The sequence below is a fragment of the Cherax quadricarinatus genome, chromosome 50 (genome assembly GCF_038502225.1).
Source record: "Cherax quadricarinatus isolate ZL_2023a chromosome 50, ASM3850222v1, whole genome shotgun sequence".
Classification (NCBI taxonomy): domain Eukaryota; kingdom Metazoa; phylum Arthropoda; class Malacostraca; order Decapoda; family Parastacidae; genus Cherax; species Cherax quadricarinatus.
In genome coordinates this window covers 20475405-20488691 of record NC_091341.1, presented here as the reverse complement: position 1 = coordinate 20488691, position 13287 = coordinate 20475405, and the positions used below count along the sequence as shown (strand labels likewise).

The following is a 13287-nucleotide window of genomic DNA, read 5'->3' as shown; positions in this document are numbered from 1 at the left end:
TAGCGAAATTGAATTAACAAAACCAGATGAATCCAAACTCCCACCAACTGAAACAGCAAACAGACTCAATGATTTCTTCTCCACTATAGGAAAAAAAACCTTGCCAATAAAACCCCAAGCTCAGATACCCCACCCAATGGCTACCTCACTGGCAACTACCCGAACACTGTTCCTAGCTCCGACTAACCCTACTGAAGTCTCCCTTATTATCAATACACTAAAAAGCAAGGCAGGAGATTTAAATACCTTACCACCCTTTATATACAAAAAAGCGTCACAAGTACTATCACCAATCATTGCAACACTCTTTAACAAATCCATAGAATCCTCTACCTTTCCTACAGTTCTCAAAATAGCAAGGGTCATCCCGATCCATAAGGGAGGAGACCAAACAGACTTGAATAACTATAGGCCAATATCCAACTTACACCCTCTCTCTAAAATCTTCGAAAAATTAATTCATAAGCGAATCTATTCCTACCTCATCTCGCACAACGTACTCAACCCCTGCCAATTTGGGTTCAGGCCTAATAAAAATACTAATGATGCTATTATACACATGCTAGAACACATATACACTGCAATAGAGAAAAAAGAAGTCCCACTGGGGATCTTCATTGACTTACGTAAAGCTTTTGATACAGTTGACCATGACTTGCTCCATATAAAATTGTTGCACTATGGTATAAGAGGGCACTCCCTCAACTACCTAAAGTCTTACCTCAGCAACAGAAGCCAATATGTGTACACAAACGGGGCAAATTCTTCCGCACAGCCAATTACAGTTGGTGTCCCACACGGAAGTGTCCTAGGCCCTCTACTCTTTCTCATATACATAAATGACCTACCAAATGCATCTCAACTACTCAAACCCACACTATTTGCAGATGACACTACATACGTCTACTCTCACTTGAGCTCAGTCATGCTAGCCAATATGTACTGTAAATACTGAATTACAGAAAATATCTACTTGGATGAGTACTAACAAACTTACTCTAAACATTGACAAAACCTACTTCATGTTAAGACGTCCCTCTTAACATAATGATAAACGGATCACCTATCACAAAATTCACAGAGGGAAAATTTTTAGGAATCCACCTTGATAATAGACTCAAATTTCAAACACATAAACAACAAATTTCCAAAAAAATTTCCAAGACCGTAGGCATACTATCGAAGATACAGTACTATGTTCCACAGTCAGCCCTCCTGGCCCTATATCACTCATTTATTTACCCCTATCTCACCTATGAAATTTGTGCATGGGGCTCAACAACAATAAACCATCTCAGACAATTAATTACCCAACAAAAGGCTGCAGTCAGAATGATAACAAATTCTCACTACAGGCAGCACACTCCACCAATATTCAAAACTCTAAACCTACTCACCATACAAAACATCCATACTTATTACTGCACCTACTACATTCATAGAACACTTAACTCTGATATAAACCCTCCCCTCAAACGTCTCCTTACCAACCTCGACCGAACACATGACCATAACACAAGGCACAGATCACTCTTTGATGCTCCTCGTGTCCATCTCACGCTATGCAAAAACTTAATGCACATAAAAGGCCCTAAAATCTGGAATTCGTTACCAATGAATATAAAAGAAACATTATCTGTTTATAAATTCAAGTCTCTTCTCAAAAATCACTTACTCACCCACAACCAAATAAATACTGAATAATTGTATCTTATAAATTGTATATCTTAAATGTTTCTCATAATTGTATCACAGAAATATTTAACCTGAGACCCAATCAAACTTTGTTATTTTTTAATTACATTACCTAACAGAATACTCCATTCTACTGAATGTACAGCAATGCATGCAACCATATGCCCTGTCTTTGTAATACTCACTAGAGCTTAATTGTTATCTGTTTACAATAATGTTTAGGAATGCTTAGTTAATCTTTAGTTAATTTTAAGCCTGGCCGTAATGCTCTGCATACAACGGGCTTTGGCATGCTGCACTTAATTGTATTCTTTTGTACTTTTCTGTATCATGTTCAAATAAATAAATAAATAACTATTTTGGCCAGTGTAAATTATTTTTTGGAATAAAGCAATGAAAATTAAACATCACGAAATTAATGTATTTCATTAATGTTAAGTAATTCTAAGTAAATTTAAGCTGACCTAAGATAGGTTGAGTAGGGTAAGTTCCCTCAAGAAAACCTATTATCTTGTGTATTAAGAATTATTATTATTATTATGGGGAAACGCTGAACCCGTAGGATTATACAGCGCCTGTGGGGGGGGGGATATGGAGGGTATTCAGGCTTAATTCGTGGAACTGGAGCACAGATCCAATTCCCTAAATCAAGAGCCCCTCACCAGCATCAAGGAGCCTCACTTGAAGGGGCCCAATCTCTTGAGAGTACGTATGACCATACCAGCAAACAACTGAGCCTTTAGTCATGTAAGGTGAAAGTAAGTTTATTCAGGTGTACACAAATAGTTACATAGATTATCATACATAGCAGCGTATGTGTAGAGAACCTAGGATAACCTGGTGTAATTGATGGTGGTGTAGTAGATGGTGTGATGGTGCCAAGGCATGACAGTGGCTCTTTGCACTGCAACTCATTAATGTAATTACATAATCTCAATGTACTCTTATATTGTATTTTGCTCACCAGGTCCTTTCACAAGTCCATTGGGTGTGGAGGGTAATGCCTGGAGTCTGGCTGACGTGGGTGACCCATACTGGCCTAACCTTCAGTACCTCTTCTTCTCCAGCACTCCAGCTCTTGATGCTGGACTCTATTTCACTGACATCATTGGCTTCAGGAGAGATGTAAGTTTGTCACTGATGTCATCAACTTCAGGAGAGATATTTTGCCCCTTGGGACCCTGTTTATCTGTTTTGTCCACTGGAAGCATTGTCACTATTTGTGAGCTTTATCAATTGACTGGATTGACAAAGCTTACAGTGAGGGAAAACATTTCTTTATTAAAAATAGCTTAGTACTGCATGTCTTAATAACATACAACCAGTAACAGTAAATGCTCACTTTTAGTAAGTTTATTTAGGTACAGGTGCACATAAACACAGTTACACAAATTATCATACATAGTAACATATGTGTAAACTACAAAGGATAACCCAGAAAAGTCAGACAAAGTGACTTATTTCCATTAGGGTCCTTGTAATATCTTAAAATTTAAACCTTGAAAGTTAAAACCTTGACTAAAGCCTTACCTTATAAGTTGTTTGTTCCCCCTCTGTGTAATAATGATGATACTAAACCCATAGGGGCCATAAAGTACCTGAGGAATGAAAGGTAACCAGGTCTGTCCAGGGAAAGAAAGGTACCTCATGTTCTTTGAGCTAAGAGTCCCTCAGCTTCAAGTCACCCTTTCCCTTCTTGAAGTGCTCTTTGTATTTCAATTTCTCCTCTCACAGTACAAAACCTTGCCATCCCCTCAAGGAAAGCTGTTTGAGGCCAGTGAAGGGTTCTTGATCCAAACAAAGGGCCTTTCCTTTCCTTGGATTGAATCTGCAGTGCTTGGTATTAAAATATGCAGAGTGGAAGGCACCCAATATACTTTGTCCAAAATAGTACCCCACCCTAGTAGGTATCTTGGAAACACAAAAATTAATGCTGACCTAGTAACTTGTTGCAGGATTTCTCAGGTTCCAGTAAGCTGCTAGTTGCATCTTAGGTATCTTCTAGGTTTGTGTGGTGGATAGATTTATGTCCATGGTTCCCTGCACTCTTTGGTCTTGAGTGCTAAGGTTGTCTGATATATTTGGCTACTGACAAATTAATATGGGAAGTCACTAACTTGAGAGACAATTGCATAGATCATTGGATTACATAAGGTAGGCCTTTTAATGGAGCAAATAATAGAAGCCTTGGATGTGTGCAAGCAGTCAGTAAGGGTCTGGTTGCATCAATCCTCTGAAGACAGTGTTGGTGATGTGTTCACACCAAAAGCACATCCAAGGGGAAACCAACAAAAAAGTCAACACTAACGTTAACTGTAATAATGTACTGGACCTATAATTGCTCTGTGATCATTTGCCAGAATCCTTCACACAGTGGTGCAAAGATTTTTTGAAAGACTGTGCTCCTTGCCACACTGCAAAATCTGTTGTTGAGTGGCTTTGTGACTGTGAGGTACCCTTCTTTGATAACTGGCCAGGAAATTTTGCATACTCGAACCCACTGAGAACCTCAGGGTTGTGATAGATCTACTAAGGAAAGGATATCAGCCCACTCCACAGTTGGAGAACACCATCTGCAAGTAAGGGAGAATTTACCCTACGAAACCCTGAAGAATGCGTGTTAATCACTTCCTAGACAGTTGAAGGATGTCCTAATCTTCTAGGGACAACCTGTTTTGTGGTCGTAGTTTAAGAGGGGGCCGACACATTTTAATGATGAACACCGTAATTGCCAGCTGTTCTCCCAGGCGCTGTATGACCCTAGTAATTTAGTACATCCCTTTCCCTAAATAATAACTATGCCATCCTCTCAGTCCTCCACAGTTCTTCCTTAGGTATTTTGGCCCAATTAAAGGTCAGCAGGGGTTCAACATTGGGCCCATGTTGACTCGTCCAAAGAGCCGGGGAACTGTACGGTTGAAGTCAAGAAACCCTTATGACCCTCCACTTATTGACCCTAACTTCCTGAGCCATCCTGATGATGTCACCACTTTCATAAAGGGTAAGTCGCTGACATTTGTTTATCATAACTGATAATTCTGTTCTAAATTATGATTTTTAGTTTAATCAGAGGAAAAATGCTAAATCCATATGGGTTATACTGTACCTTTAAATAATAATAATATAATCATAACTGAGTGCTAAACCCATACAGGTCATGCAGCACTACACTGTATCTTTGGAAGTCCTCACACATTGGAATTATGCAGTGTGGTTAAATTTATCATGATTCATTTGTGTTTTTATGAATTACCAATCCTACAGGCATCTAAAGCTAAGGTGAATAATAACAATTATTATTATTATTACAATCAGAACTAAGCGCCAAACCCACAAGGGTCATACAACACTGCAGGGCTGGATATGCTAAAGATGAAATGTTGTGAAGATCAGAGATCAGTGAGGGTTCAGAGTATACAAGAGGCAGTCAGTAAGGGTAGTGGGTAGTGCTAAAGGGAAAATGTAATAAAAGTTGGCATAATAAAGGAGTTGCTGACAGAAAGTCAGAGAGGGAGTCTGCATCAAAGGTGGGGCTGTTGGCAAGGTCAGATAAAACAAGTGCAGTAATAATAAATAATAGTAATAATAATAGGTAGTAGGTTGGTAGACAGCAACCACCCAGGGAGGTACTACCGTCCTGCCAGGTGAGTGTAAAACGAAAGCCTGTAATTGTTTTACATGATGGTAGGATTGCTGGTGTCTTTTGTCTGTCTCATAAATATGCAAGATTACAGGCATGTCTTGCTACTTCTACTTACACTTAGGTCACACTACACATACATGTACAAGCATATATATACACACCCCTTTGGGTTTTCTTCTATTTTCTTTCTAGTTCTTGTTCATTTCCTCTTACCTCCATGGGGAAGTGGAACAGAATTCTTCCTCTGTAAGCCATGCGTGTTGTAAGAGGCGACTAAAATGCCAGGAGCAAGGGGCTAGTAACTCCTTCTCCTGTATATATTACTAAATGTAAAAGGAGAAACTTTCGTTTTTCCTTTTGGGCCACCCTGCCTTGGTGGGATACAGCTAGTGTGTTGAAAGAAAGAAAGATCTAGGTTTTTCTCCTTTTTCTAAATAGCTCTTGTTCTTCTTTATTTCTTCTACTGTCCATGGGGAAGTGGAAAAGAGTCTTTCCTCCATAAGCCATGCGTGTCGTATGAGGTGACTAAAATGCCGGGAGCAATGGGCTAGTAACCCCTTCTCCTGTAGACATTTACTAAAAAAGAGAAGAAGAAAAACTTTATAAAACTGGGATGCTTGAATGTGCGTGGATGTAGTGCGGATGACAAGAAACAGATGATTGCTGATGTTATGAATGAAAAGAAGTTGGATGTCCTGGCCCTAAGCGAAACAAAGCTGAAGGGGGTAGGGGAGTTTCGGTGGGGGGAAATAAATGGGATTAAATCTGGAGTATCTGAGAGAGTTAGAGCAAAGGAAGGGGTAGCAGTAATGTTGAAGGATCAGTTATGGAAGGAGAAAAGAGAATATGAATGTGTAAATTCAAGAATTATGTGGATTAAAGTAAAGGTTGGATGCAAAAAGTGGGTCATAATAAGCGTATATGCACCTGGAGAAGAGAGGAATGTAGAGGAGAGAGAGAGATTTTGGGAGATGTTAAGTGAATGTATAGGAGCCTTTGAGCCAAGTGAGAGAGTAATTGTGGTAGGGGATCTGAATGCTAAAGTAGGAGAAACTTTTAGAGAGGGTGTGGTAGGTAAGTTTGGGGTGCCAGGTGTAAATGATAATGGGAGCCCTTTGATTGAACTTTGTATAGAAAGGGGTTTATTTATAGGTAATACATATTTTAAGAAAAAGAGGATAAATAAGTATACAAGATATGATGTAGGGCAAAATGACAGTAGTTTGTTGGATTATGTATTGGTAGATAAAAGACTGTTGAGTAGACTTCAGGATGTACATGTTTATAGAGGGGCCACAGATATATCAGATCACTTTCTAGTTGTAGCTACACTGAGAGTAAAAGGTAGATGGGATACAAGGAGAATGGAAGCATCAGGGAAGAGAGAGGTGAAGGTTTATAAACTAAAAGAGGAGGCAGTTAGGGTAAGATATAAACAGCTATTGGAGAATAGATGGGCTAATGAGAGCATAGGAAATGGGGTCGAAGAGGTATGGGGTAGGTTTAAAAATGTGGTGTTAGAGTGTTTAGCAGAAGTTTGTGGTTACAGGAAAGTGGGTGCGGGAGGGAAGAGGAGCGATTGGTGGAATGATGATGTAAAGAGAGTAGTAAGGGAGAAAAAGTTACCATATGAGAAGTTTTTACAAAGTAGAAGTGATACAAGGAGGGAAGAGTATATGGAGAAAAAGAGAGAGGTTAAGAGAGTGGTGAAGCAATGTAAAAAGAGAGTAAATGAGAGAGTGGGTGAGATGTTATCAACAAATTTTGTTGAAAATAAGAAAAAGTTTTGGAGTGAGATTAACAAGTTAATGAAGCCTAGAGAACAAATGGATTTGTCAGTTAAAAATAGGAGAGGAAAGTTATTAAATGGAGAGTTAGAGGTATTGGGAAGATGGAGGGAATATTTTGAGGAATTGTTAAATGTTGATGAAGATAGGGAAGCTGTGATTTCGTGTATAGGGCAAGGAAGAATAACATCTTGTAGGAGTGAGGAAGAGCCAGTTGTGAGTGTGGGGGAAGTTCGTGAGGCAGTAGGTAAAATGAAAGGGGGTAAGGCAGCTGGGATTGATGGGATAAAGATAGAAATGTTAAAAGCAGGTGGGGATATAGTTTTGGAGTGGTTGGTGCAATTTTTTAATAAATGTATGGAAGAGGGTAAGGTACCTAGGGATTGGCAGAGAACATGCATAGTTCCTTTGTATAAAGGCAAAGGGGATAAAAGAGAGTGCAAAAATTATAGGGGGATAAGTCTGTTGAGTATACCTGGTAAAGTGCACGGTAGAGTTGTTATTGAAAGAATTAAGAGTAAGACGGAGAATAGGATAGCAGATGAATAAGGAGGCTTTAGGAAAGGTAGGGGGTGTGTGGACCAGGTGTTTACAGTGAAACATACAAGTGAACAGTATTTAGATAAGGCTAAAGAGGTCTTTGTGGCATTTATGGATTTGGAAAAGGCGTATGACAGGGTGGATAGGGGGGCAATGTGGCAGATGTTGCAGGTGTATGGTGTAGGAGGTAGGTTACTGAAAGCAGTGAAGAGTTTTTATGAGGATAGTGAGGCTCAAGTTAGAGTATGTAGGAAAGAGGGAAATTATTTCCCAGTAAAAGTAGGCCTTAGACAAGGATGTGTGATGTCACCGTGGTTGTTTAATATATTTATAGATGGGGTTGTAAGAGAAGTAAATGCGAGGGTCTTGGCAAGAGGTGTGGAGTTAAAAGATAAAGAATCACACATAAAGTGGGAGTTGTCACAGTTGCTCTTTGCTGATGACACTGTGCTCTTGGGAGATTCTGAAGAGAAGTTGCAGAGATTGGTGGATGAATTTGGTAGGGTGTGCAAAAGAAGAAAATTAAAAGTGAATACAGGAAAGAGTAAGGTTATGAGGATAACAAAAAGATTAGGTGATGAAAGATTGGATATCAGATTGGAGGGAGAGAGTATGGAGGAGGTGAATGTATTCAGATATTTGGGAGTGGACGTGTCAGCGGATGGGTCTATGAAAGATGAGGTGAATAGGGTGAGTGGTGCACTTAGGAGTCTGTGGAGACAAAGAACTTTGTCCTTGGAGGCAAAGAGGGGAATGTATGAGAGTATAGTTTTACCAATGCTCTTATATGGGTGTGAAGCATGGGTGATGAATGTTGCAGCGAGGAGAAGGCTGGAGGCAGTGGAGATGTCATGTCTGAGGGCAATGTGTGGTGTGAATATAATGCAGAGAATTCGTAGTTTGGAAGTTTGGAGGAGGTGCGGGATTACCAAAACTGTTGTCCAGAGGGCTGAGGAAGGGTTGTTGAGGTGGTTCGGACATGTAGAGAGAATGGAGCGAAACAGAGTGACTTCAAGAGTGTATCAGTCTGTAGTGGAAGGAAGGCGGGGTAGGGGTTGGCCTAGGAAGGTTGGAGGGAGGGGGTAAAGGAGATTTTGTGCGCGAGGGGCTTGGACTTCCAGCAGGCATGCGTGAGCGTGTTTGATAGGAGTGAATGGAGACAAATGGTTTTTAATACTTGACGTGCTGTTGGATTGTGAGCAAAGTAACATTTATGAAGGGGTTCAGGGAAACCGGCAGGCTGGACTTGAGTCCTGGAGATGGGAAGTACAGTGCCTGCACTCTGAAGGAGGGGTGTTAATGTTGCAGTTTAAAAACTGTAGTGTCAAGCACCCTTCTGGCAAGACAGTGATGGAGTGAATGATGGTGAAAGTTTTTCTTTTTTCGGGCCACCCTGCCTTGGTGGGAATCGGCCAGTGTGATAATAATAAAAAAAATAATAATATCAATTTAAGCATTAAATTTGTAAGGGCCAAACAGCACTGAAGGTAAATTATGGATTTTTATTGGTCACAAAAAAAGCTAAACCTGTAAGAGTTATAGAGCACGACCCAACTGCATTAGTAAAAAGCACAGTGGTATAAATGTGTTGGCACACATAGTGTCAGTAAGCTATGGAGGGCCAGGCTAGGTACCAGTACTCTTAGAGAAGCTTGGCCACATGTTTCCTTCTTATATCCATTTTTAGTGTTGACAAAAGTATGCCGATTGTTATGTTCATGGGAAGCACTGAAACGTAAGAGTTGCACAGTGGCTGGAGAATAAGAGGTTTCATCCAGTGAAGGGAAGGAGTAGGGGGAGGCAAGTTCAACTTCAATGGACCTAGACAATACTGAGAAAGTAGCTAACCAAAGACATTTATGTATTGCAACTTGTGTAATTTTTTCCATTTGTGTGTTATTTTTGAACATGTTATTTATATGTATTGCTTGTAAAATATTTATTTGTCCAATCTGAATTTCTATTACAATTATTATTCCTTCTGTTTCCTTCATTTTAATGCACTGAGTACGATACACATTTCATACACCTTTATAGTCATCAAAATACTGTACAAACAAATAATTTATGAAAATACATTCCAAAATCAATAACACTTACAATACTGTAATTGGTCATGATTATTTGCAGGTATAAAATTTTCTCTGGCAATTGGCAACACCTCAGCTTTGAAGATTGATCACGAAGCCAAGTTCTATGATAAGGTATTTGCATTTTTGAAACTACTAATAGGTAGTGTTACTGTTAACATATGCATGCTAATTTAAGTTGGTACTCAGTCTTGTGTTACATGTAACAGTTTACTATATTATGAATCTGTGTACAGCCTCTCCTCACGTAACGATGGAGTTCCGTTCCTAAGACCACATCGATAAACGAATTCGTCGCTAAGTGAGGAGCATACGATAATGGTAGTGGGTATGTGTCATCCATCTTTGATATTATTTTAATGTCATCTTTGCACCATTTATAACATTTCTGGTATATTTTTAAATGTTTATACAGTACATACGTAGTGTACTGTATATTGTAATAAACAGAATAGAAGAAATCAGCTCTTATATACATTATTTAGGTATGCATACTGGTCAAAGAGTCCATCGTAAGTCCGAGTCGTCGGTAAACGAGTACATCAGTAAGTGAGGAGAGGCTGTACGTATTATGAATCATTAACATCCTTCATCAGGAAGTCTGGAAGATGAACCATCATCACAGATTCTTTTTGATATAACCAGTTTAAATGATTTTGTATTGATGGTTATTTTAAATTTGTGAAATAGCACTAAACCCATAAGGATCACACAATACTTTAGGAATAGACATTAATCAGATTTTAAGAGTATTTTTCTTACATGCTTTTTTATAATGACAGGATTTTATTTTTGGAGGGATATATTTAGCTTGAGGGAGCAAGGGACTAATAACCCCTTCTCCTGCATAAATTACTAAATATAAAAAGATAAACTTTATACTTTTCTTCTTTTTTGAGTCACCCTGCCTTGGTGGGAGATAGCCAATATGTTAAAAAAAAATTAGCTTGATTGTTAATGTGTAAAGAAAACTTTTTTGCAGACAAGAGAGCTGAATGACTTCATTTGTTAAAATCTCTGTAAATTCAGAAGCTTCTACCAATCATTAGGAGTGACTGATTACTGTTACAGTGGACCCTCGGGTAACGATTTTAATTCGTTCCAGAGAGCTTGTCCTTAACCAATTTTATCGTTACCCGAATTAATTTTCCCCATAAGAAATGATGGAAATCCAATTTATCCGTCCCAGACACCCAAAGATATTAAAAAAAAAAAATTCACATGAAATATACAATTTCCTACACAGAAAACAATGATACATGAAGAATAAATACTACATGAAGAATAAATGACACTTAACCTTTATTGAAGATTTTTTGAAGAGTAATGAGATGGGAGGAGGGGAGATGATGGAGCTGTATTCTTGTTTGGAAGGGGAATCCCCTTCCATAAGGACTTTAGGTAGCAAATCCTTTTCTGCAGTTACTTCCCTTCTTTTTTTAATGCCACTGGGAACAACTTGACAGTCACTGGACCTCTGTCACACCAAAAATCTGTCCATGGAGCTCTGTATCTGGCATTCCTTTAAGATTTTCCTAAAATGGGGCACAACATTGCCATTGTAAAAGTCACCAGCACAGCTTGCAATAGCTGTGTCAGGGTGATGTTCTTCCATAAAGGCTTGCACCTTTGTCTACATTGTACAAATGTCCTTAATCATTGAAGAAGGCAACTTCCTCCATCTCTCTCCTCTCCTCTGAAGCACTATCCTCAGTTGTGGTCTCTTGCTGTTGCAGATGCTCTTGCAACTCATCGGTGGTTAGTTCTTCATTGTCGTCCTCCACTAACTCTTCCACATCCTCCCCACTAACCTCCAACCCCGTGACACAGTAGATTCCACAGCTGGTATAGGGTCCTCGAGGTTAGCCCCAAACCTTTCAAAATCCCTCTCCTGTACACATTCTGGCCACAATATCCTCCAAGCAGAGTTCAAAGTCCTGCAAATCACTCCCTCCCAAGCCTTACCTATCAGGTTTATGCAACTGAGGATACTAAAGTGATCTTTCCAAAACTCTCTTAGGGTAAATTCAGTGTCTGAGGTCACTTCAAAGCACTTTTGAAACACTGCTTTGGTATACAGTTTTTTGAAATTTGAAATGACCTGCTGGTCAATGGGCTGGAGAAGAGGGGTGGTATTAGGAGGCAAAAACTTCACTTTGATGAAGTTCAACTCCTCTGCAATTCGCTTTGGCAAGTCTGGAGGATGAGCAGGAGCATTGTCTAATACCAGGAGGCACTTGAAGTCCAATTTATTTTCCAGGAGGTATTTTTTCAGAGTTGGGCCAAACACATGATAGAACCAATCATGGAAAATGTCCCTAGTGACCCATGCCTTACTGTTTGCCTTCCACATCACACACAAATTAGCCTTGACGACACTGTTTTTCTTGAACACTCTGGGAGTTTCAAAGTGATACACAAGTAGAGGCTTCACTTTGCAATCCCCACTAGCATTTCTACAAAACAGAGTTAGCCTGTCTTTCATAGGCTTGTGTCCTGGCAGTGCTTTTTCCTCCTGTGTAATGTAGGTCCTGTTTGGCATTTTCTTCCAAAACAGGCCTGTTTCGTCACAATTAAACACTAGTTGGGGTTTTAATTTTTCAGTGTCTATGTACTCCTTGAATTCCTGCACATATTTTTCAGCTGCTTTTTGGTCACAACTGTCAACCTCACCATGCCTTATCACACTGTGTATGCCACTACGATTCTTAAATCTCTCAAACCAGCCTTTGCTGGCCTTAAAATCACTAATATCAGCACTAGTTCCAGGCATTTTCTTAATGAGATCCGCATGCAACTGCCTTGCCTTTTCACATATGATTGACTGTGAAACACCATCTCCTGATAATTGTTTGTCGTTGATCCACACCAATAACAGTCTCTCCACATCAAGTATTTGCAATCTCTGTTTTGTAAGCATACTTTATTATTGTTATAATCAAAAAGAAGCGCTAAGCCACAAGGGCTATACAGCGCTGCAGGGCAGGAAGGAAGCGAGGGCATCAGGTGGCAAAAGGGAGATGGATGAGTAATAGGTTACGGATAACAGCGGGGCAGTGGATGGTGAAAGGGTAAAGGGCAGCAAGAGACTGAATTAGAAAGGGCTGAGGGGAGTGCGACAGGTATCATCATCAGAGTTTGTGGAGTAAATCAGTCATTGTCAAGAAGTCAATGAGAGAGTCAGGATTAAAGGAGGGTCCATCAGCAAGAAGGGAAGGTAAAGAGAGAGTAGTAGAACGAAGACGACGTTGGAGGTAAATTCTGTGTGCTCGTTGATAGAGAGGGCAGTCTAACAGAATGTGGCTAATCGATACTGGAACTTGACACTGCTCACAGAGAGGAACAGGGTGCCTCTCCATGATATACCCATGAGTAAGACGAGTGTGGCCAATGCGAAGGCGGGAGAGAGTGGTCTCCCAACCTCGGCACTGATGACAAGAAGACGGCCAGTAACCTATGCTCGGTTTAATAGAATGAAGTTTGTTACCGAGCAGAATTGACCAACATTGTTGCCAACGGGTGTGAAGGTGGG

General features: G+C 39.8%; 1 protein-coding gene across 1 annotated transcript in view; it reads left to right on the top strand.

Moving 5' to 3' along the window:
• Nucleotides 1–13287, top strand: part of LOC138854145 (glucose dehydrogenase [FAD, quinone]-like) — a 77705-nt gene that overhangs the window by 50666 nt on the left and 13752 nt on the right. The window contains exons 10-12 of the mRNA XM_070095496.1: nucleotides 2663–2820; nucleotides 4519–4696; nucleotides 9796–9869. Of these exons, the coding sequence (XP_069951597.1) occupies nucleotides 2663–2820; nucleotides 4519–4696; nucleotides 9796–9869 (410 nt within the window). The remainder of the gene's footprint in view (nucleotides 1–2662; nucleotides 2821–4518; nucleotides 4697–9795; nucleotides 9870–13287) is intronic.